The following is a 24,592-nucleotide window of genomic DNA, read 5'->3' as shown; positions in this document are numbered from 1 at the left end:
CGATGCCCGTGCGTTGGTTCCTGCAGCATCAGCATGCTTGCTGGGAGCTCTTGATGTCTTTGGCAGTGATTGAGAAGTGTTATTCTCCAGGCTGCCACATTGTCACTAGGTGTTGGAAATCCCTCGTTAGCATTGGTAGTCCCTCGTACAGACGTAGTTAATTAGGGATGGTAGCAGTTGGTGTCAAGCAGGCACCGACGCGGCAGCAGATGCAGCCACAATACCGGAGACCACCAAGATCCAGGTGAAACCCTGCTCCAAGTGTGCCCATGCTCCAGGTATAACCTCGCTCCCGGTGTGATCCCGCTCCAGGTATGACCTCACTCCAGGTGTGACCCCGCTCCACGGTTAGCTGCGAGACAAGGAGGCACAAGGACTCCCGGGAAGGAATGAAGTTAGTAACAACATGGACATGGGACATGAGTATATACAGAAGGAGAGGGGAGCTCAGTGTGTTATAGGAATTTCCTTATGACAGTGCGTCATAGGAAGTCCCCCGGCAGTCTATGCCTATAGCAGCTTAAGTATAAGCGTTATCAAAGAGGAAAGTCTTTAGCCTACTCTTAAATGTAGAGACGGTGTCTGCCTCCCGGACTGAAACTGGGAGCTGGTTCCAGAGAAGAGGAGCTTGATAGCTGAAGGCTCTGGCTCCCATTCTACTTTTGGAGACTCTAGGAACCTCAAGTAACCCTGCATTCTGTGAGCGCAGTGCTCTAGTGGGGTAGTAGGGTACTATGAGCTCTTTAAGATATGATGGGGCCTGACCATTTAGCGCTTTGTAGGTGAGGAGGAAGATTTTAAAATCTATTCTGGATTTTACAGGCAGCCAGTGCAGAGAAGCTAATACAGGCGTAATATGATCTCTTTTTCTAGTTCTAGTCAGTACACGTGCTGCAGCATTCTGGATCAACTGGAGAGTCTTAAGAGACTTATTGGAGCAGCCTGATAATAAGGAATTGCAGTAATCGAGTCTAGAGGTAACAAATGCATGGACTAATTTTTCTGCATCATTTTGACACAGGATGTGCCTGATCTTCGCAATGTTACGTAGATGAAAGAAGGCAGTCCGTGAGGTTTGTTTTATGTGAGAGTTAAAGGACATATCCTGGTCGAAGACAACTCCCAGATTCCTTACAGTGGTGCTGGAGGCCAGGGCAATGCCATCTAAAGTAACTATATCATTAGATAATTTGTTTCGGAGGTGCTCAGGGCCTAGTACAATAACTTCAGTTTTGTCTGAGTTTAACATCAGGAAATTGCAGGTCATCCAGGTTTTTATGTCCTTAAGGCATGCTTGAAGTTTAGTTAACTGGTTTGTTTCGTCTGACTTGATTGATAGATATAATTGGGTATCATCTGCATAACAATGAAAGTTTATGGAGTGTTTTCTAATAACATTGCCTAAGGGAAGCATATATAAGGTAAATAGAATTGGTCCAAGTACAGAACCCTGTGGAACTCCGTGACTAACTTTGGCGTACATGGAGGACTCATCGTTGACATGTACAAACTGAGATCGATCTGATAAATAGGACTTAAACCAACTTAGTGCAGTTCCTTTAATGCCAATTAAATGTTCCAGTCTTTGTAATAGGATGTCATGATCAATGGTGTCGAAAGCAGCACTGAGATCTAGCAAGACAAGTACAGAGACAAGTCCTTTGTCCGATGCCATTAGAAGGTCATTTGTAATTTTCACTAGTGCTGTCTCTGTGCTATGGTGCACTCTAAATCCTGACTGATAATCTTCGAATAAATGATTGTTCTGTAGAAAGTCACACAGCTGACTGGCAACTACTTTCTCGAGTATTTTGGAGGTAAAGGGAAGGTTAGATATAGGTCTATAGTTGGCTAGGACCTCTGGATCAAGAGTGGGCTTTTTAAGAAGAGGTTTAATTACAGCTACTTTAAAGGACTGTGGTACATAGCCTGTTAGTAAAGACACATTGATCATATCCAGTAAAGAGGTGCTAACTAGAGGTAAAACTTCTTTTAGCAGTCTAGTTGGAATAGGGTCTAGGAGACAGGTAGATGATTTAGATGAGGAGATCAGTGAGGTTAATTTGTGGAGATCGATAGGAGAAAAGCAGTCTAAATATATATCAGGTTGTACAGCTGTTTCTAAGGTTCTTAAGTTTGAGGATAAATTGGTACCAGTTGACGGTAGGAGGTGATTAATTTTGTCTCTAATAGTTATGATTTTATCATTAAAGAAACTCATGAAGTCACTACTACTGAGGGTTGTAGGAATACATGGCTCAATAGAGCTGTGACTTTCTGTCAGCCTGGCTACAGTGCTGAATAGAAACCTGGGGTTGTTCTTATTTTTCTCTATTAATGATGAGTAATGGGCTGCTCTGGCATCACAGAGAGCCTTCCTATATGTTTTAAGACTATCTTGCCAGACTAAATGAGATTCTTCCTGTTTGGTGGAACGCCATATCCTTTCCAGTTTCCTCGATGCTTGCTTTAATTTGCGTGTTTGAGGGTTATACCATGGAGCTGACTTCCTTTGTTTTACTAACTTCTTTTTTAGAGGGGCAACAGAATCAAGTGTGACTCGCAGTGAGTCTGTAGCACTATCTACAAGATGATCAATTTGGGTAGGGCTAAAATTAACATACGAGTCCTCTGTTATATTGAGACATGGTATTGAATTTAATGCTGATGGAATCACTTCCTTAAATTTAGCTACAACACTATCGGATAGACATCTAGTGTACACACTTTTATCTAATGGTGTATAGTCTAGTAATAAGAATTCAAAAGTGATTAAATAATGGTCTGATAAAAGAGAGTTCTGTGGAAAAACAATTAAATGTTCAATTTCAACGCCATATGACATAACAAGGTCGAGGGTGTGGTTAAAGCGGTGAGTGGGTTTATGCACGTTCTGCGAGAAACCAATTGAATCTAATAAAGAGATAAACGCAGTACTGAGGCTATCATTATCAACGTCCACATGAATATTAAAATCACCTACAATAATGACTTTATCTGTTTTCAGGACTAAGCCTGATAGAAACTCTGAGAATTCAGATAGAAATTCAGAATATGGGCCTGGAGCGCGGTACACTATAACAAATAAAATTGGCTGTAGTGCTTTCCAGGTTGGGTGTGAAAGACTAAGAACAAGGCTTTCAAATGAGTTATAATTTAGTTTAGTTTTAGGGTTTATTAATAGGCTTGAGTCGAAGATGGCTGCAACTCCACCTCCTCGGCCGGTGTCTCGAGGAATGTGAGTATTAATATGACTCGGGGGAGTGGATTTGTTTAGGCTGACATATTCTTCCTGACACAGCCAGGTTTATCTGAAAGGTGCTATACAAATAAACTTTACTTACTAACTTACCAAAAGTACTCATTATGCAGAATGGCCCATTTCAGAATAATATATAGTATATCACTGGATTAAAATTATTGGTGCATTATGGCACGATCACACATGTGTGAATGCAGGCGAGTGACCATCGCCTGCCGAGGCGATTTTCCAACTGAAAGTTCAACAAAGTTGAACTCCAATGAATGTGAAGATGTGAATTTGCTTCACAACCAGAAGTGAATGTTTTTTCATCTCTTCGCTCGCATAGAATGGAAGTGAACGGGAGGTGAATGTTAATTTAGCGCATGTGTGACTGTGCCTTTAATGTGTTCATCACTTTAATGTTGCAGCTGGTAAAGCTGGAGCTCATTTTACTTACTTTATCCTACTTTTGGGCAGCTTGAGAATAAAGTTTAAGTTTAGCCCACTGACCATGTGTAATGGCATTTTGTGTGCATCATGGAAGACGCTCCGTACAGATGTAAGTTCCGTGTGACTACCCGTTTGTAAACATTTACTCGTAAACTACTCAGACAAAGATAGACATTTAATATTGTCATAAAGACATTAAAAACTTAAAAGTTACATTGTATTTAGGATCAAAAAGACTCGTATAGTCTAGAAAATGATAGATATGTTCATTTGATTGTAAAGTGTTGTATATAAAAACCAAGCAGCTCATAAACAGAGTTAAAAACAAGAAGATGTTTGGGCCTACAAAAAAAAATAAGAAGTTGGGAGTGCTATTTTTCTCCATAGGCTTAGGTTGCCACTTCCTAAAGATGCTGGTATAAAACCATGGTTCTAACTCACACAGGACGGCCTCTACTGGTTAATCCTCCAATCACGAGCATGAATTCACCCACTGAAAATTTGCATAACCGTAGCCAGCCAATCAGGAAGCGCCTACCCGAATACGTGCGGACCCCACAGTATATAAAGGTAGCACACATGTCTGCTTTCCTTTTTCTTTTCAGCGAATGGCGATTTGCCCACTGACTGCTCATCTCCATGACAGAGTCGCCACTTCAAGAACCTCGTCAGGGCCCGTCATGTCACGGCCTGATCGCTGGGACGGATCTTTACGATGCCTGCTTTGAGTGCCTCAGCGCAGACCATGCATAGAGCAGAGAGAGAGAGATTCGACGCCAGTAGCGGTAGGATCACTTCTGACGCTTCAATGTGATGTTTTTTTAAATGAGAGCGAGCCGGAGCTCCAGATCGACACCGTTGAAGTCCTCGCTCCAGCCGCCTACATTCTGCCGCTGCCTTCGGTCATCCCTGAGACAGAGCCGGATCCACCATCGCAGCAGCCATTTCTTCCTGCTACGAGGGTTTTGGCGATAGACCGATCTTTAGCCACCCTCTCATGAAGTGGTTTCTGCAGGGGGTCAGGGGACAACGCCTGGTGATGCGTGCCTCCTCCCCGCAGTGGGAACTGCCATTGGTGCTCGAGACTTTGGTGAAGGGTTCCTTTGAGTCTCTGGAGTTTTGATATTTGAAGGTGGGGTTGTTGTATCGACTGTCTGTGTGTGTCTCATGCAGCTGACTTGTAATGGGTAAGGTGAATCAGGTTCTCATTATTAATCACAATCATTTGTATCCATCACATCACTTTCTGATCCATCAAAACCAAGCAATTTTCCTTGTTACCCCTTACATATATTATTCCTGGCTGTACATGCTGCCCCTTTCCCTCGATGTTCCATGGTCCCCTATTCACAGAATATTCCCAAGATTTTACTAAATTATATTTTATCTCCTCCACTACATTCAACCTACATTCAAACTTCTTTTGAGCATTAACTTGTTGCAACAGCCTGCTGCTCACTATCAGTTTACACATCCAGCAATAAATCATGTGATACATGTGAAGCAACAACATTCAGCAGAGGAAGTCTGACTAAAGCTCCACCATCACAAGACTCACCCAAGACAAATCAGGAAACAGTTTGTTATTCTTCCTCATTAAAGAGAGTCACACAGACTGAAAACCAGACGATCAGATTCACCTTCAGAACAAACTAACAACTTCATCTGAGTGAGTTCATCTACAGGAGAGAAAAGTGGAAAACTACAAAACTGCTACTTCAACCTGCTGACGCTCCACACACTGAAGGTGAGTTTGACTAAAAACACGACTCAAAGTGAAAGTAAATGTCAGTGAAGCTAGTAGAGGAGGGAGGGGAGCCATGACTGACTGTACTTTTTGTCTGCTGTGTTTTCAGCTTCACTCAGAGACTAAATGGCTTCCAGATTAGAGGAGGATCTCTGCTGTCCGGTCTGTCATGACGTCTTTAGAGATCCTGTTCTTCTGCCATGTAGTCACAGCTTCTGTAAAGGCTGTCTGAAGAACTGGTGGAGAGAGAAGCAGACACGCGAGTGTCCAATTTGTAAGAGAAGATCTTCAATGGCACCACCTTTAAACCGGGTGTTAAAGAACCTGCGTGAAGCCTTCCTACAGAAGAGAGATCAGAAAGCTTCAGAGGCTCTCTGCAGTCTGCACTCTGAGAAACTCAGACTCTTCTGTCTGGACCATCAGCAGCCAGTGTGTCTCGTCTGCAGAGATTCAGAAAAACACACCAACCACAGATTCAGACCCATCGATGAAGCTGCACGACAACACAAGAAGAAACTTCAGGAAACTCTGGAGCCCTTAAAGAAGAAGTTAAAGGTTTTTGAACAAGTTAAAGTGAAGTCTGATGAAACAGCAGAACACATGAAGGTCCAGGCCCGAAGCACAGAGAGGCAGATTAAGGAGCAGTTTAAGAAGCTTCACCAGTTTCTAGAAGAGGAAGAGGAGGCCAGGATCTCTGCTCTGAGGGAGGAAGAGGATCAGAAGAGCCAGATGATGAAGGAGAAGATGGAGGCTCTGAGCAGAGAGATAGCAGCTCTTTCAGACACACTCAGAGCCACAGAGGAGGAGCTGAGAGCTGAAGACGTCTCATTCCTGCACAACTACAAGGCTGCAGTGGAAAGAGTCCAGCAGCGCCCCCTGCTGGAGGATCCACAGCTGCTCTCAGGAGCTCTGATAGACGAGGCCAAACACCTGGGCAACCTGACCTTCAACATCTGGAAAAAGATGAAGGAGATGGTCTCCTACACTCCTCTGATTCTGGATCCAAACACTGCTAATCCAGTACTCAACCTGTCTGAAGACCTGGCCAGTGTGAGACTAGAGAGACAGCTGCTTCCTGATAATCCAGAGAGGTTTGATCAACACTGCTCTGTCCTGGGCTCTGAGGGCTTTAACTCTGGGACTCACAGCTGGGATGTCGAGGTTGGAGACAGTACAATCTGGTTACTGGGTGTGTCACCAGAGTCTGTCCAGAGGAAGGGAAGCATACAGTCTGGATTATGGGGAATATGGTTTGATGAAGGTAAATACTCAGCATGGTCACCACCAGATCCACCCACTGATCTCAGAGTCCAGAAGAAGCTCCAGAGGATCAGAATGAATCTGGACTGGAACAGAGGAAAGCTGTCGTTCTCTGATCCTGATACTAACACACACATACACACCTTCAAACACACTTTCACTGAGAAGCTGTTTCCATACATTAGCGCTTATGGTAAACTGAATATATTACCACTGAAGGTCAGTGTGACAGTGGAACAGAGCAGTTAAAGAGGATGATTATATTCATCATGTTGTTTTTTTCTTAATGGGAAAGTCACTGAATTTAACCTCTTTACCTGCACCTGAATGAAAACACAGTTTAGTCAGAGTAGTAGTCGTTCTATTTAAGGACATGTCAGTTTTAAGGTGGACTTATCAGTTTAGGTTCAGACTCTATGTAATGTTGGTGATTTAAGAACGGGAAAACAAATTAAAGATCAGAGAATAAGTGAAATGACTACATACGAAAAGTTAAGAATAGAAACTTACACTGAAAACAAAAACTAATTTGTCACAAATAAATCCTGACAAAAATAAAATAAAAACAATTTAAAAGGTTCCAAATCACCAGTAAGTGAAAGTAACATCTCCATTTACAATGGCTGATAGTTCTGCAGGTATTTAAACCAATGTCTTGGGACAAATTGAAATGTTGACCTGATGATGGAGCTAGATGAAAAGTCAGTTATTATAGTTATTATAATTCATCCTGAGGGGAACATGAATGTTTCTAGAACATTTCATGTCCATCCATTTAATAGTTGTTGAGATATTTTAGTCTGGACCAAAGTGGTGGACCGACAGAACGGATCAATCATAATGAACTGTGAAGGCTGCTTTAGTGGTGAAATGTTAACAAAGTTAAGAGAACAGCTTTTACAAGACGGTCGTGTCTAGAAACCCCCGAGTCACGAAAACTGTCACGAGACTCGCTGCCAGATGACCTTTCTCGACCTTAGTCATTCAAGGTCAATGCCTAACCCAAGGAGGGAGAAAAAGGAGATGTCACGCGTCGTCATCGTGTCATATCAATGGGGTTCAACACATGCAGTAAAATCTGGTCTGCACTTGCCAAAATTGAGCCAATAGCAACGAATTACTACAGCTCCAGTTACACTGTTTGATTTTGTTGATCATGATCTCCTAAAATTTAAGCTTTACCAAATAGGGGTTAATGGAAAATTCTATCAAGCCATTAACTCTTTATATAGGGCACCTGTTGCTTGTGTGAAAGTGAATGAATATCAAACAGAAATGTTTCCGACGCCCTCTGGTGTTAAGCAAGGTGACTTGAACAACATTATTTTCTAAAAGCAGCCATAGAGGTGGAAGAGTTTAACCCTCCTGTTACCTTCAAATTTACTAAGATCTTTTTTCCTTGGGGTCAAGTTGACCCCAGCAATTTAAACCTCCAGAAAATGATTATAATTAAAATTGTTACCCAAGTTTATGTGTCAGGTACTTTATGTTTGTTTGTTGACTACCTAAAGAGCCCTTTAAATAAAACAACCCCACCCCCCACCCATCCTCCTTATACCCTGCCTTGTTTCTCTGTCATCAAAGCGTATGACACCGCAGAAAACATGGAATGTGTTTAGAGACATGATAGCTGGAAATATTGCCCTTCCAGTGTCAGCAGCCCTAAGGCTTGCTATTGCTTTGCCTTTTGACTTGTACACTCCTGCCAAAATGAGCAACCCAATGTAGGCTTGCAAGTGGTTCACATCCAAGTCTTTCCAACTGTCCCCATACACGCACCTCCCCTCTAAATTTGTCATCTCAAGTATATCCTTTTTGATTGATGGTGTTATGAAGAGCTCAAATGCTGATTTTATGTCTTGGACATGGCTGACAGCGTATCTGGTGGGGCCTGGAACCATTTTGATGACATTAGCAGCACTAAGTCTACCCTGTTGTTCAAGTGGGGAGACGGACCATAATAACTTTCCATTTTTGGAAGGTTGTGTGTTTGCTTGTGGTTGAGAGACAACAGGAGGGTCAACACTGAGGGTCTCATTCTCATCAGAGGAGGATGCCTCATAATCAGGGTCCTCATCAACATCATCCTCTGTCTCAGACACATTCTCCTCTATGTCACTTTCATGGTCAAAGAGATGTGACAACACCTCATTGACAGAAAACCTTTCCTTAGAAGTCATTTTCAGTTGAGAGAGAGCACACAGAGCACCAAGAGAAATGGTTTAGTAGGCTGCTCTGCAAGCTTTTATATGTTTGCTCCACCCCTATGTTGTGTGAATTATCAATATCTTCACGGGAACCATATTTTGCCGCCCCCGCAGCGTGGGAAATATCAAAGTTCTCGCGAGAATGATGTTTCCCCTCCCCCATTTCGTGTGAACTATCAGTGGTTCTCGCGCTACTACAGTTATGGTTATGTTAGGTTAGGGCCCTAAAGCTTTTTGAAGATTATAAAATTGCATGTTATAGTGACCTCAAAATCATCCAAAACAACCAAAACAAATGTGTGTAAAATGTTGATATTTCTTATATGTTTTATACAGCTAAAACAGCCTGGGGTCAAATTGACCCCAAAGAACACCGATGCGTACAGCATGTGTACAGAACATTGAAAACACATCATCATGTTAATTTTATGTTTACCCAGTTGTCCCCATTAAATTAGGAAAAGTCATTAAATATGAAGCAAAAAAAATGATGTCAATCATTTATTTAGAGACGTTAAACATTGAACGGGGTCAAATTGACCCCAAAGATAATATGAGAGGAAAAGAATACATAGTTGATTGATATGCTTTATTTCCATGTCTGCTGGTAAATAGATGATAAATAGCAAATAACTTATATGAAATTTCTTTAAAAACTCCCTGAATCATTACATCAGCTACCAGGTTACATTTGTGTAATCAATAAGTCACACAATGGTGAGATTTGTGTCTGATCAGAAGTGTGTTCTATTAGTTTTGGTTTTCCACCTCCGATGAAGAGCAGCACACAGTCGCTTCTCAAGCCTAAGGGCCCTATTTTAACCTTTATATGCTATTTTAGCATATGATATAATAAAATAAATTTCAGATAGGTTACTTGCTAATTATCACCTAATTACCATGAAATTTGCAGACCTGTAAAATGACGTGTTACCTACTTTAGTTTAACATCTTTAATTTCAGCAGGTAAACTGCAGTCTGGAGGTCTTTTTAAATGTTGTGTAATGAGGAGAAGAACCTGCAGCAGGACTTCTTTTAATGATGTTTTACCGCCATCTGCTGATCAAAGTGTGTTCAACTGAACAGGATTAAACTATCTGTATAATAATTGTTACATGTTAAATTCATATTTATATAATTTGATGAACATTTCACCACAATTGTTTAACTTCAATCATTTTATTATTCTCAATATTAATATTATTAATAAGGTTTTATTTTTTTATCTGGTGCTTCATTTAATTTATTTTGCATATATACTAATCCATATATAAACACATTCCAAATATACTGTAACTACGATGAAACTTTGATTTGGATAATCAGAAAACAGCACTATTGGTTTTGCATTACATTACATTTATGCACACTGGTTTAATAGCTTTCTAAATGTGATGTTTTATTATCTGCATATGGGTCTATATTTTTCTACTCATAACTGTTCTTGTCTTCCTTTGATATTCTCGTGCTGCTGTAAAGCTAAATTTCCCTCCGGGGATCAATATTGTTTATTGTCTTTACTTAGTATTAATATTATTTAACATGCATATCAGATTACAGCTGATTTTTAGTTCATTAAAGATTCTTCTGAAAACATCCCTTTTTCATAAGTCTGTTTTTATTTCATAATTTTTCTGAAAGACACTTTTATTCATAATGTCTCTTTTCACAACAGCTGCGTTGTCACTAGTCACCGCCCCCCTCCATCCTCAGACAATAACAATAAAGGAGAAAAATACCTTCATGAAACAAAAACAGACTTTTGAAAAAGATTATTAAAATAAAGAATTCTGTAATTATAATAAAATGAGCTCCAATAAAACTTGGAATTGTGTAGGTTGCCACTTCCTAAAGATGCTGATATAAAACCATGGTTCTAACTCACACAGGCCGGCCTCTACTGGACTCTATGGGTAATCCTCCAATCACCAGCATGAATTCACCCCCTGAAAATGTGCATAAGCATAGCAAGCCAATCAGGACGTACCAAACCGAATACGTGAGGACCCCACAGTATATAAAGGTAGCACATGTCTGCTATCTTTTCTCTTTTCAGCGAATTGCGATTTGCCCACTGACTGCTCAACTCCACGGATAGAGTCTCTGCTTCAAGAACCTCGTCAGTGCCCGTCATGTCCCGGCCTGATCGCCGGGACGGATCTTTACGACGCCTGCTTCGAGTGCCTCAGCGCAGACCATGCAGAGAGCAGAGTTCAGCAGCCACCAGCCTGCCGAGCGCTGCCCAAGATTCGATGCAAGTAGCGGTAGGATCACTTCTGACGCTTCAATGTGATGTTTTTTGCAATGAGAGCGAGCTGTAACTCCATATCGACGCCGTTGAAGTCCTCGCTCTAGTCGCCTACATTCCTACACTGCCTTCGGTTATCTCAGAGACAGAGCAGGATCCACCATTGCAGCAGCCATTTCTTCCTGCTAAGAAGGTTTTGGCGATAGACCGGTCTTTGGCCACCCTCTCATGAAGTGGTTTCTGCAGGGGGTCAGGAGACAACGCCTGGTGATGCGTGCCTCCTCCCCGCAATGGAAACCCCCATTGGTGCTCGAGACCTTGGTGAAGGGTTCCTTTGAGTCTCTGGAGTTTTGATATTTGAAGGTGGGGTCGTTGTATCGACTGTCTGTGTGTGTCTCATGCAACTGAGTTGTAATGGGTCAATCAGGTTCTCATTATTAATCACAATCATTTATATCCATCACATCACTTTATGATCCATCAAAAACAAGCAATTTTCCATGTTACCCCTTACATATATTATTCCTGACTGTACATGCTGCCCCTTTCCCTCGATGTTCCAGGGTCCCCCATTCCCAGAATACTCCCACGATTTTACTAAATTATATTTGATCTCCTCCACTACATTCAATATACAGACGTAGGCAAAGTTGTTGGTAATGTTCCGTTAAAGAGAGAAAAACCCACAATGGTCACTGAAATAACTTGAAACTGACAAAAGTAATAATAAATAAAAAATTACTGAAAATTAACTAATGAAAATCAGCTGTTGCTTTTGAATTGTGGTTCAACAGAATCATTTAAAAAAACAAACTAATGAAACTGGCCTAGACAAAAATGATGGTAACATTAACTTAATATTTTGTTGCACAACCTTTTGAGGCAATCACTGCAATCAAGTGATTTCTGTAACTCTCAATGAGACTTCTGCACCTGTCGACAGGTATGTTGGCCCACTCCTCATGAGCAAACTGCTCCAGCTGTCTCAGGTTTGAAGGGTGCCTTCTCCAGACAGCATGTTTCAGCTCCTTCCACAGATGTTCAATAGGATTTAGATCAAGGCTCATAGAAGGCCACTTCAGAATAGTCCAATGTTTTGTTCTTAGCCATTCTTTGGTGTTTTTAGCTGTGTTTTGGGTCATTATCCTGTTTGAGGACCCATGACCTGCGACTGAGACCAAGCTTTCTGACACTGGGCAGCACATTTCGCTCCAGAATGCCTTGATAGTCTTGAGATTTCATTGCACCCTGCACAGATTCAAGACACCCTGTGCCAGATGCAGCAAAGCAGCCCCATAACATAACCGAGCCTCCTCCATGTTTCACATTAGGTACCGTGTTCTTTTCTTTGGATGCTTCATCTCTTCGTCTGTGAACATAGAGCTGATGTGACTTGCCAAAAAGCTCCAGTTTTGTCTCATCTGTCCAAAGGACATTCTCCCAGAAGCTTTGTGGCTTGTCAATATGCATTTTGGAAAATTCCAGTCTCGCTTTTTTATGATTTGGTGTCCTCCTCGGTTGTCTTCCATTAAGTCCACTTTGGCTCAAACAGTGATGGATGGTGCGATCTGACACTGATGTACCTTGACCTTGGAGTTCACCTCTAATCTCTTTGGAAGTTGTTCTGGGCTCTTTGGTTACCATTCGTATTATCCGTCTCTTCAATATGTCATCAATTTTCCTCTTGCGGCCACGTCCAGTGAGGTTGGCTACAGTCCCATGGACCTTAAACTTCTGAATAATATGTGCAGCTGTAGTCACAGGAACATCAAGCTGCTTGGAGATGGTCTTATAGCCTTTACCTTTAACATGAAGGTCTATAATGTTCTTTCTGATCTCCTGAGAAAACTCTCTCCTTAGCTTTCTGTGGTCCATGTTCAGTGTGGTACACACCATGACACCAAACAGCACAGTGACTACTTTTCACCCTTTAAATAGGCAGACTGACTGATTACAAGTTTGAAGACACCTGTGATGCTAATTACAGGACACACCTTAGTTTAATATGTCCCTATGGTCACATTATTTTACATCTTTTCTAGGGCTACCATCATTTTTGTCTAGGCCAGTTTCATCAGTTTGTTTTTTAAAATGATTCTGTTGAACCACAATTCAAAAGCAATATCTGATTTTCATTAGTTCATTTTCAGTAAATTTTTATTTATTATTACTTTTGTCAGTTTCAAGTTATTTCAGTGACCATTGTGGGTTTTTCTCTCTTTAACGGAACGTTACCAACAACGTTGCCTACGTCTGTACATTCAAACATCTATTGAACATTAACATGTTGCAACAGCCTGCTGCTCAATATCAGCTTACACATCCAGCAATAAATCATGTGATACATGTGAAGCAACAACATTTAGCAGAGGAGGTGTGACAAAGCTCCAACCTCACCAGAGTAACCTGATAAACCAGACAAACCAGGAAACAGTTGGTTATTCATCCTCACTAAAGAGAGTCACACAGACTGAAAACCAGACGATCAGATTCACCTTCAGAACAAACTAACAACTTCATCTGAGTGAGTTCATCTACAGGAGAGAAAAGTGGAAAACCACAACACTGCTGCTTCAACCTGCTGACGCTCCACACACTGAAGGTGAGTTTGACTAAAAACACGACTCAAAGTGAAAGTAAATGTCAGTGAAGCTAGTAGAGGAGGGAGGGTAGCCATGACTGACTGTACTTTCTGTCTGCTGTGTTTTCAGCTTCACTCAGAGACAAAATGGCTTCCAGATCAGAGGAGGATCTCTGCTGTCCGGTCTGTCATGACGTCTTTAGAGATCCTGTTCTCCTGTCATGTAGCCACAGCTTCTGTAACGACTGTCTGAAGAACTGGTGGAGAAAGAAGCAGACACGCGAGTGTCCAGTTTGTAAAACAATGTCTTCAATGTCAAAACCACCTTTAAACAGGGTGTTAAAGAACCTGTGTGAGGCCTTCTTACTGGAGAGAGATCAGAGAGCTTCAGAGGCTCTCTGCAGTCTGCACTCTGAGAAACTCAAACTCTTCTGTCTGGACCATCAGCAGCCAGTGTGTGTCGTATGCAGAGATTCAGAAAAACACACCAACCACAGATTCAGACCCATCGATGAAGCTGCACGACAACACAAGAGGCAACTTCAGGAAACTCTGGAGCCCTTAAAGGAGAAGTTAAAGGTTTTTAAACAAGTTAAAGTGAAGTCTGATCAAACAGCAGAACACATGAAGGTCCAGGCTCGACGAACAGAGAGGAAGATTAAGGAGCAGTTTAAGAAGCTTCACCAGTTTCTAGAAGAGGAAGAGCAGGCCAGGATCTCTGCACTGAGGGAGGAAGAGCAGCAGAAGAGTAAGATGATGAAGGAGAAGATGGAGGCTCTGAGCAGAGAGATAGCAGCTCTTTCAGACACATTCAGAGCCACAGAGGAGGAGCTGAGAGCTGAAGACGTCTCATTCCTGCACAACTACAAGGCTGCAGTGGAAAGAGTCCAGCAGCGCCCCCTGCTGGAGGATCCACAGCTGCTCTCAGGAGCTCTGATAGACGAGGCCAAACACCTGGGCAACCTGACCTTCAACATCTGGAACAAGATGAAGGAGATGGTCTCCTACACTCCTCTGATTCTGGATCCAAACACTGCTCATCCAGAACTCATCCTGTCTGAAGATCTGACCAGTGTGAGAGAAGGAGGGAAACAGCAGCTTCCTGATAATCCAGAGAGGTTTGATAAACTCTTGTCTGTCCTGGGCTCTGAGGGCTTTAACTCTGGGCCTCACAGATGGGATGTCGAGGTTGGAGACAGTAAAGTCTGGTTACTGGGTGTGTCAGCAGAGTCTGTCCAGAGGAAGGGAGTCATACAGTCTGGATTATGGATAATACGGTTCTCTAAAGGTAAATACTCAGTACGATCACCATCAGCTCCACACACTGATCTCAGAGTCCAGAAGAAGCTCCAGAGGATCAGAGTGAATCTGGACTGGAACAGAGGAAAGCTGTCGTTCTCTGATCCTGATACTAACACACACATACACACCTTCACACACACTTTCACTGAGAAGCTGTTTCCATACATTATCACTGGTGGTAAACTGAATATATTACCACTGAAGGTCTGTGTGACAGTGGAACAGAGCAGTTAAAGAGGATGATTATATTCATCATGTTGTTTGTTTCTTAATGGGAAAGTCACTGAATTTAACCTCTTAACCTGCACCTGTCCTCCTGCTGACTCATTATTCCAAAGAGATGTTCATTTTCGTTTCACTTAATGTTTTTTTCATTGTTTTATTTTTGTTGTTGTTTAGTTGTTGCATCGATTGTCGACCTTTTCATATGTAAAATAATTGCATTTAGTTTCTGATCTTCATGCCTTTTTTAAAAGCTGCTACTGCTGCAGTGCCTGTTATGAGCGCGTGCCCGTTGCTTGGCCCCCAGATGTGCTGCTTGCAGTACATTAAAATCAATATTTAATTACATGACATTTTTACAATATGTACAAAATAGACATATGAAATTATCCAAAATATATGTACAAGTTTCTATTTGATGTCATGAAGACAAGATGACTGAATGAAAACACAGTTTAGTCAGAGGAGTAGTCGTTCTATTTAAGGTGGACTTATCAGTTTAGGTTCAGACGTAATGTTGGTGATTTAAGAACGGGAAAACAAATTAAAGATCAGAGAATAAGTAAAATGACTACATGCAAAAATAGAGAATAGAAACTTACACTGAAAACAAAAACAAATTTGTCACAAATAAATCCCGACAAAAATAAAATAAAAACAATTTAAAAGGTTCCAAATCACCAGTAAGTAAAAGTAACATCTCCATTTACAACGGCTGATGGGAATGTAGTTAGTTCTGCAGGTATTTAAACCAATGTCTTGGGACAAATTGAAATGTTGACCTGATGATGGAGCTAGATGAAAAGTCAGTTATTATAGTTGTTATAATTCATCCTGAGGGGAACATGAATGTTTCTAGAACATTTCATGTCCATCCATTTAATAGTTGTTGAGATATTTTAGTCTGGACCGACAGAACTGATCAATCATAATGAACTGTGAAGGCTGCTTTAGTGGTGAAATGTTAACAAAGTTAAGAGAACAGCTTTTACAAGACGGTCGTGTCTAGGAGCCCCCGAGTCACGAAAACTCTCACGAGACTCGCTGCCAGATGACCTTTCCTGATCTTAACCATTCAAGGTCAATGCCTAACCCAAGGAAGGTGAAAAAAGGAGATGTCATGGGTCATCATCGCGTCATATCATTGGGGTTCAACACATGCAGTAAAAATGTGGTCTGCACTCGCCGAAATTGAGCCAAAAGCAACGAATTACTACAGCTCCAGTTACACTGTTTGATTTTGTTGATCATGATCTCCTAAAATTTAAGCTTTACCAAATAGGGGTTAATGGAAAATTCTATCAAGCCGTTAACTCTTTATATAGGGCATCTGTTGCTTGTGTGAAAGTGAATGAATATCAAACAGAATGGTTTCTGACGCCCCCTGGTGTTAAGCAAGGCTTGAAGAACATTATTTTCTGAAAGCAGCTGTGGAGGTGGAGGAGTTTAAAAATCAAGTTCCGACTAAATGCATTGAATCATTGGTCGAAGAGATCCGTCAAAAGCCAAAACTGAGAACTTTTTTAAAGATTACAAATGTGAAAAAATATGTCAAATATAATTTGCTTAAAAGTCATAGGTCAATTTGTGCACAGTTAAGATGTGCTATATTACCACTACACGTTGAAACAGGAAGATACAGAGGTGCAACTGAAGACGAAAGACTGTGCCAATATTGTGAACTAAATGGGGTTGAGAATGAAATGCATTTTATTTTATTTTATTTGGTTCTTTGTATCTTGATTTACGACAAATATTTAAAAAAAGTTCCTGTTCCTGGTTTAGATTTGATAGGTATGGAGACTGGAGTCTTAATTGAATATATTTTTTATAATGTTTTTGTATTTACTGAATTTCTTTCTAAAGCATGGGATAGGAGAAGAAAAGCAACATACAATAGATAAATTCCTCCGACTATGATGCCTTTTTTTGTCATGATTGGATGTGTATGTGTCTTGTGCTTAGGGGGCTGTGATTGTATATCTGTGACTGTTTATTTGTTGTGTTTTCATTGTGGGATGTATCCTGGAGCATTATTTGTGGGAGGTTCACGTGTGCGATTATGTCTGGATGATGTTTAAGTTTCTGTTTGGATGATGCTGGTGTATTGTGCTGTTAGATGATGGTGGTCTAACATGCTGGGATGTTTGTTTTGTTGTTTGTTAATGTGTCTGATTAATCCCATGAGGGATGGGTTATGTAAATGACCAGACAAGAAAATAAATGATTCATTCATTCATTCATTCATTCATTCATTCATTCATACACTACACATTTGTCATACCACATAGCTCAAGACCGTGTCCCAGCCTCTTTAAATAAGCCTTGGCCTAACCTTATTTATCTCGCAAGAGTTTCGCAACTTGGGGGTTACCTTCTAGACACAACCAACATTTTACAAAGCTACAAACTGGAACTAAAAGATAACTGACACCACAGTGTAAAAGAGACGCAAAAGCTCGAGACACAGGCTGAGACAGGGAGGCTGAAGACTATCAGATGAAAGCATCTCCTTTATTAATATTCCTTTATTTCCCTGAATGAATCATATCAAACGACTGACTGGAACTGAATTGGAACATATTGTCTTTACTTCATACTGTATAATCCACAAATGATGAGAAGCGATGGCATGACTTTAGGGTAACACCTTATCTTACAGTTCCGCAAATTTCATGGTAATTAGGTGATAATTAGCAAATAACCTTTGGAATTACTGTCAAATTACCCCAATATTTACCTAAAAATTCATCGAAAATTACTTTATTATAAACATTACTTAATAATATATTCCACTATTTCCCAATAGCTGGTAATTTATTTAATATATTTCCAGGAAAAGAATACAAAGTTAAGTGATATGCTTCATTTCCATGTCTGCTGATAAATAGATGATAATTAGCAAATAACTTACTTAAAATTTCTTTAAAAACTCCCTGAATCATTACATTAGCTACCAGGTTACATTTGTGTAATCAATAAGTCACACAATGGTGAGATTTGTGTCTGATCAGAAGTGTCTTCTATTAGTTTTGGTTTTCCACCTCCGATGAAGAGCAGCACACAGCCGCTTCTCAAGCCTAAGGGCCCTATTTTAACCTTTATGTGCTATTTTAGCATATAATTATTAAATAATGTTTATAATAAAGTCATTTTCGATAGATTTTGAGGTACATTTTGGGGTAATTTGGCATTAATCCCAAAGAAATTTCACATAGATTACTTGCTAATTATCACCTAATTACCATGGAATTTGCAGACCTGTAAAATGACGTGTTACTGACTTTAGTTTAACATCTTTAATTTCAGCAGGTAAACTGCAGTCTGGAGGTCTTTTTAAATGTTGTGTAATGAGGAGAAGAACCTGCAGCAGGACTTCTTTTGATGATGTTTTACCGCCATCTGCTGATCAAAGTGTGTTCAACTGAAAAGGATTAAAATATCTGTATAATAATTGTTGTTTTGATGTGATTTTAGCTTGTCAGCACTGCGCTGTCATCTCTAATCTTAATTTTGACTGGGTGTATTATTTTTATTAATGTAAAGCACTTTGTGATTTTGTATCTGAAAGGTGCTAAACAAATAAACTTTACTTACCAAAAGTACTCATTATGCAGAATGGCCCATTTCAGAATAATATATAGTATATCACTGGATTAAAATTATTGGTGCATTATGGCAGGAGGTGAATGTTAATTTAGCGCATGTGTGACTGGGCCTTTAATGTGTTCATCACTTTAATGTTTCAGCTGTTAAAGCTGGAGCTCATTTGACTTACTTTATCCTACTGTTGGGCAGCTTGAGAATAAAGTTTAAGTTTAGCCTACTGACCATGTGTAATGGCATTTTGTGTGCATCATGGAAGACGCTCCGTACAGATGTAAGTTCCGTGTGAAAACCCGTTTGTCAACATTTACTCGTAAACTACTCAGACAAAGATAGATATTTAATATTGTCATAAAGACATTAAAAACTTAAAAGTTACATTGTATTTAGAATCAAATATTCTCATCTTGCCTAGAAAATGAAAATGAGACGTGTTCATTTGATTGTAAAGTGTTGTATGTAAAAACCAAGCAGCTCATAAACATCAGAGTTAAAAACGAGAAGAGGTTTAAGCTTACAAAACAAATAAGAAGTTGGGAGTGTTATTTTTCTCCATAGGCTTAGGTTGCCACTTCCTAAAGATGCTGATATAAAACCATGGTTCTAACTCACACAGGCCGGCCTCTACTGGACTCTATGGGTTATCCTCCAATCACCAGCATGAATTCGCCCACTGAAAATTTGCATAAGCGTAGCCAGCCAATCAGGAAGCACCTACCCAAATACATGAGGACCCCACAGTATATAAAGGTAGCACACTGCTTTCTTTTTTCTTTTCAGTGAACGGCGATTTGCCCACTGACTGGTCACCTCCATGGATAGAGTCACCGCTTCAAGAACCTCGTCAGTGCCCGTCATGTCCCGGCCAGATCGCCGGGACGGATCTTTACGACGCCTGCTTCTAGTGCCTCAGCGCAGACCATGCAGAGAGAGAGATTCGACGCCAGTAGAGGTAGGATCACTTCCGACACTTAGATGTGATGTTTTTGCAATGAGAGTGAGCCGGAGCTCAAGATCGACGCCGTTGAAGTCCTCGCTCCAGCCGCCTACATTCTGCCGCTGCCTTCGGTCATCCCTGAGACAGAACCGGATCCACCGTCGTAGCAGCCATTTCTTCTTGCTGTGAGGGTTTTGTCAATAGACCGGTCTTTGGCCACCCTCTCATGAAGCAGTTTCTGCAGGGGGTCAGGAGACAACCCCTAGTGATGCGTGCCTCCTCCCCGCAGTGGGACTGCCATTAGTGCTCGAGACCTTGGTGAAGGGTTCCTTTGAGTCTCTGAAGTTTTGATATTTGAAGGTGGGGTCGTTGTTTCGACTGTCTGTGTGTGTCTCATGCAGCTGACTTGTAATGGGTAAGGTGAATCAGGTTCTCATTATTAATCACAATCATTTATATCCATCACATCACTTTATGATCCATCAAAACCAAGCAATTTTCCATGTTATCCCTTACATACATTATTCTTTACTATACATGCTGCCCCTTTCCCTCGATGTTCTACGTTCCCCCATTCCCAGAATACTCCCAAGATTTTATTAAATTATATTTTATCTCCTCCACTACATTCAATATACATTCCAACTTATTTTGAACATTTAGAAGTTTCAACAGCCTGCTGCTCACTATCAGTTTACACATCCAGTAATGGATCAGAACGTTGGAATGAAACACACCCCTGTATTACATGTGAAGCAACAACATTCAGCAGACATGTGACAACGCTCCACCCCTCACCAGTCTCACATGAGACAAACCAGGAAACAGTTTGTTATTCATCCTCACTAAAGAGAGTCACACAGACTGAAAACCAGACGATCAGATTCACCTTCAGAACAAACTAACAACTTCATCTGAGTGAGTTCATCTACAGGAGAGAAAAGTGGAAAACTACAACACTGCTGCTTCAACCTGCTGACGCTCCACACACTGAAGGTGAGTTTGACTAAAAACACGTCTCAACATGAAAGTAAATGTCAGTGAAGCTAGTAGAGGAGGGAGGGGAGCCATGACTGACTGTACTTTCTGTCTGCTGTGTTTTCAGCTTCACTCAGAGACTAAATGGCTTCAAGATCAGAGGAGGATCTCTGCTGTCCGGTCTGTCATGACGTCTTTAGAGATCCTGTTCTCCTGTCATGTAGCCACAGTTTCTGTAACGACTGTCTGAAGAACTGGTGGAGAAAGAAGCAGACACGCGAGTGTCCAGTTTGTAAAACAATGTCTTCAATGTCAAAACCACCTTTAAACAGGGTGTTAAAGAACCTGTGTGAGGCCTTCTTACTGGAGAGAGATCAGAGAGCTTCAGAGGCTCTCTGCAGTCTGCACTCTGAGAAACTCAAACTCTTCTGTCTGGACCATCAGCAGCCAGTGTGTGTCGTATGCAGAGATTCAGAAAAACACACCAACCACAGATTCAGACCCATCGATGAAGCTGCACGACAACACAAGAGGCAACTTCAGGAAACTCTGGAGCCCTTAAAGGAGAAGTTAAAGGTTTTTAAACAAGTTAAAGTGAAGTCTGATCAAACAGCAGAACACATGAAGGTCCAGGCTCGACGAACAGAGAGGAAGATTAAGGAGCAGTTTAAGAAGCTTCACCAGTTTCTAGAAGAGGAAGAGCAGGCCAGGATCTCTGCACTGAGGGAGGAAGAGCAGCAGAAGAGTAAGATGATGAAGGAGAAGATGGAGGCTCTGAGCAGAGAGATAGCAGCTCTTTCAGACACATTCAGAGCCACAGAGGAGGAGCTGAGAGCTGAAGACGTCTCATTCCTGCACAACTACAAGGCTGCAGTGGAAAGAGTCCAGCAGCGCCCCCTGCTGGAGGATCCACAGCTGCTCTCAGGAGCTCTGATAGACGAGGCCAAACACCTGGGCAACCTGACCTTCAACATCTGGAACAAGATGAAGGAGATGGTCTCCTACACTCCTCTGATTCTGGATCCAAACACTGCTCATCCAGAACTCATCCTGTCTGAAGATCTGACCAGTGTGAGAGAAGGAGGGAAACAGCAGCTTCCTGATAATCCAGAGAGGTTTGATAAACTCTTGTCTGTCCTGGGCTCTGAGGGCTTTAACTCTGGGCCTCACAGATGGGATGTCGAGGTTGGAGACAGTAAAGTCTGGTTACTGGGTGTGTCAGCAGAGTCTGTCCAGAGGAAGGGACTCATACAGTCTGGATTATGGATAATACGGTTCTCTAAAGGTAAATACTCAGTACGATCACCATCAGCTCCACACACTGATCTCAGAGTCCAGAAGAAGCTCCAGAGGATCAGAGTGAATCTGGACTGGAACAGAGGAAAGCTGTCGTTCTCTGATCTTGATACTAACACACACATACACACCTTCACACACACTTTCACTGAGAAGCTGTTTCCATACATTATCACTGGTGGTAAACTGAATATATTACCACTGAAGGTCTGTGTGACAGTGGAACAGAGCAGTTAAAGAGGATGATTATATTCATCATGTTGTTTGTTTCTTAATGGGAAAGTCACTGAATTTAACCTCTTAACCTGCACCTGTCCTCCTGCTGACTCATTATTCCAAAGAGATGTTCATTTTCGTTTCACTTAATGTTTTTTTCATTGTTTTATTTTTGTTGTTGTTTAGTTGTTGCATCGATTGTCGACCTTTTCATATGTAAAATAATTGCATTTAGTTTCTGATCTTCATGCCTTTTTTAAAAGCTGCTACTGCTGCAGTGCCTGTTATGAGCGCGTGCCCGTTGCTTGGCCCCCAGATGTGCTGCTTGCAGTACATTAAAATCAATATTTAATTACATGACATTTTTACAATATGTACAAAATAGACATATGAAATTATCCAAAATATATGTACAAGTTTCTATTTGATGTCATGAAGACAAGATGACTGAATGAAAACACAGTTTAGTCAGAGGAGTAGTCGTTCTATTTAAGGTGGACTTATCAGTTTAGGTTCAGACGTAATGTTGGTGATTTAAGAACGGGAAAACAAATTAAAGATCAGAGAATAAGTAAAATGACTACATGCAAAAATAGAGAATAGAAACTTACACTGAAAACAAAAACAAATTTGTCACAAATAAATCCCGACAAAAATAAAATAAAAACAATTTAAAAGTTTCCAAATCACCAGTAAGTAAAAGTAACATCTCCATTTACAACGGCTGATGGGAATGTAGTTAGTTCTGCAGGTGTTTAAACCAATGTCTTGGGACAAATTGAAATGTTGACCTGATGATGGAGCTAGATGAAAAGTCAGTTATTATAGTTGTTATAATTCATCCTGAGGGGAACATGAATGTTTCTAGAACATTTCATGTCCATCCATTTAATAGTTGTTGAGATATTTTAGTCTGGACCAAAGTGGTGGACCGACAGAACTGATCAATCATAATGAACTGTGAAGGCTGCTTTAGTGGTGAAATGTTAACAAAGTTAAGAGAACAGCTTTTACAAGACGGTCGTGTCTAGAAGCCCCCGAGTCACGAAAACTCTCACGAGACTCGCTGCCAGATGACCTTTCCTTATCTTAACCATTCAAGGTCAATGCCTAACCCAAGGAGGGTGAAAAAAGGAGATGTCATGGGTCATCATCGCGTCATATCATTGGGGTTCAACACATGCAGTAAAAATGTGGTCTGCACTCGCCGAAATTGAGCCAAAAGCAACGAATTACTACAGCTCCAGTTACACTGTTTGATTTTGTTGATCATGATCTCCTAAAATTTAAGCTTTACCAAATAGGGGTTAATGGAAAATTCTATCAAGCCGTTAACTCTTTATATAGGGCATCTGTTGCTTGTGTGAAAGTGAATGAATATCAAACAGAATGGTTTCTGACGCCCCCTGGTGTTAAGCAAGGCTTGAAGAACATTATTTTCTGAAAGCAGCTGTGGAGGTGGAGGAGTTTAAAAATCAAGTTCCGACTAAATGCATTGAATCATTGGTCGAAGAGATCCGTCAAAAGCCAAAACTGAGAACTTTTTTAAAGTTTACAAATGTGAAAAAATATGTCAAATATAATTTGCTTAAAAGTCATAGGTCAATTTGTGCACAGTTAAGATGTGCTATATTACCACTACACGTTGAAACAGGAAGATACAGAGGTGCAACTGAAGACGAAAGACTGTGCCAATATTGTGAACTAAATGGGGTTGAGAATGAAATGCATTTTATTTTATTTTATTTGGTTCTTTGTATCTTGATTTACGACAAATATTTAAAAAAAAGTTCCTGTTCCTGGTTTAGATTTGATAGGTATGGAGACTGGAGTCTTAATTGAATATATTTTTTATAATGTTTTTGTATTTACTGAATTTCTTTCTAAAGCATGGGATAGGAGAAGAAAAGCAACATACAATAGATAAATTCCTCCGACTATGATGCCTTTTTTTGTCATGATTGGATGTGTATGTGTCTTGTGCTTAGGGGGCTGTGATTGTATATCTGTGACTGTTTATTTGTTGTGTTTTCATTGTGGGATGTATCCTGGAGCATTATTTGTGGGAGGTTCACGTGTGCGATTATGTCTGGATGATGTTTAATTTTCTGTTTGGATGATGCTGGTGTATTGTGCTGTTAGATGATGGTGGTCTAACATGCTGGGATGTTTGTTTTGTTGTTTGTTAATGTGTCTGATTAATCCCATGAGGGATGGGTTATGTAAATGACCAGACAAGAAAATAAATGATTCATTCATTCATTCATTCATTCATTCATTCATTCATACACTACACAT

The 24,592-nt window shown here is 40.7% G+C and overlaps 2 protein-coding genes across 4 annotated transcripts; both read left to right on the top strand.

Moving 5' to 3' along the window:
* The first annotated feature begins 5,262 nt into the window (after positions 1-5,262).
* LOC119492531 (zinc-binding protein A33-like) lies at positions 5,263-15,791 on the top strand. 3 transcript variants are annotated; one of them, XR_005207807.1, is made up of 3 exons: positions 5,263-5,441; positions 6,096-6,103; positions 6,156-6,167. XR_005207807.1 is itself a non-coding variant. In XM_037777031.1 (2 exons), the coding sequence occupies exon 2, from the start codon at positions 13,885-13,887 to the stop codon at positions 15,271-15,273; it is 1,389 nt and encodes a 462-aa protein (XP_037632959.1). In that variant the 5' UTR covers positions 5,263-5,441; positions 13,868-13,884; the 3' UTR covers positions 15,274-15,791. The 3 variants fall into 3 exon arrangements, 2 of the variants coding, with proteins under 2 accessions (XP_037632959.1, XP_037632967.1); XM_037777031.1 differs by lacking the exons at positions 6,096-6,103; positions 6,156-6,167 and adding an exon at positions 13,868-15,791; XM_037777039.1 differs by lacking the exons at positions 5,263-5,441; positions 6,096-6,103; positions 6,156-6,167 and adding exons at positions 13,616-13,758; positions 13,868-15,791.
* A 4,840-nt stretch (positions 15,792-20,631) lies between these two features.
* LOC119485706 (zinc-binding protein A33-like) lies at positions 20,632-22,553 on the top strand. Its single transcript, XM_037765442.1, has 4 exons — positions 20,632-20,800; positions 20,910-21,070; positions 21,290-21,340; positions 21,719-22,553. The coding sequence occupies exons 2-4, from the start codon at positions 20,927-20,929 to the stop codon at positions 22,313-22,315; spliced, it is 792 nt and encodes a 263-aa protein (XP_037621370.1). The 5' UTR covers positions 20,632-20,800; positions 20,910-20,926; the 3' UTR covers positions 22,316-22,553.
* The last annotated feature ends 2,039 nt before the right edge of the window (positions 22,554-24,592 follow it).

The sequence above is a fragment of the Sebastes umbrosus genome, chromosome 1 (assembly GCF_015220745.1).
Source record: "Sebastes umbrosus isolate fSebUmb1 chromosome 1, fSebUmb1.pri, whole genome shotgun sequence".
Taxonomy (NCBI): Eukaryota; Metazoa; Chordata; class Actinopteri; order Perciformes; family Sebastidae; genus Sebastes; species Sebastes umbrosus.
The sequence above is the reverse complement of the archived record's forward strand: the minus strand, read 5'-3'. Positions and strand labels throughout refer to the sequence as shown.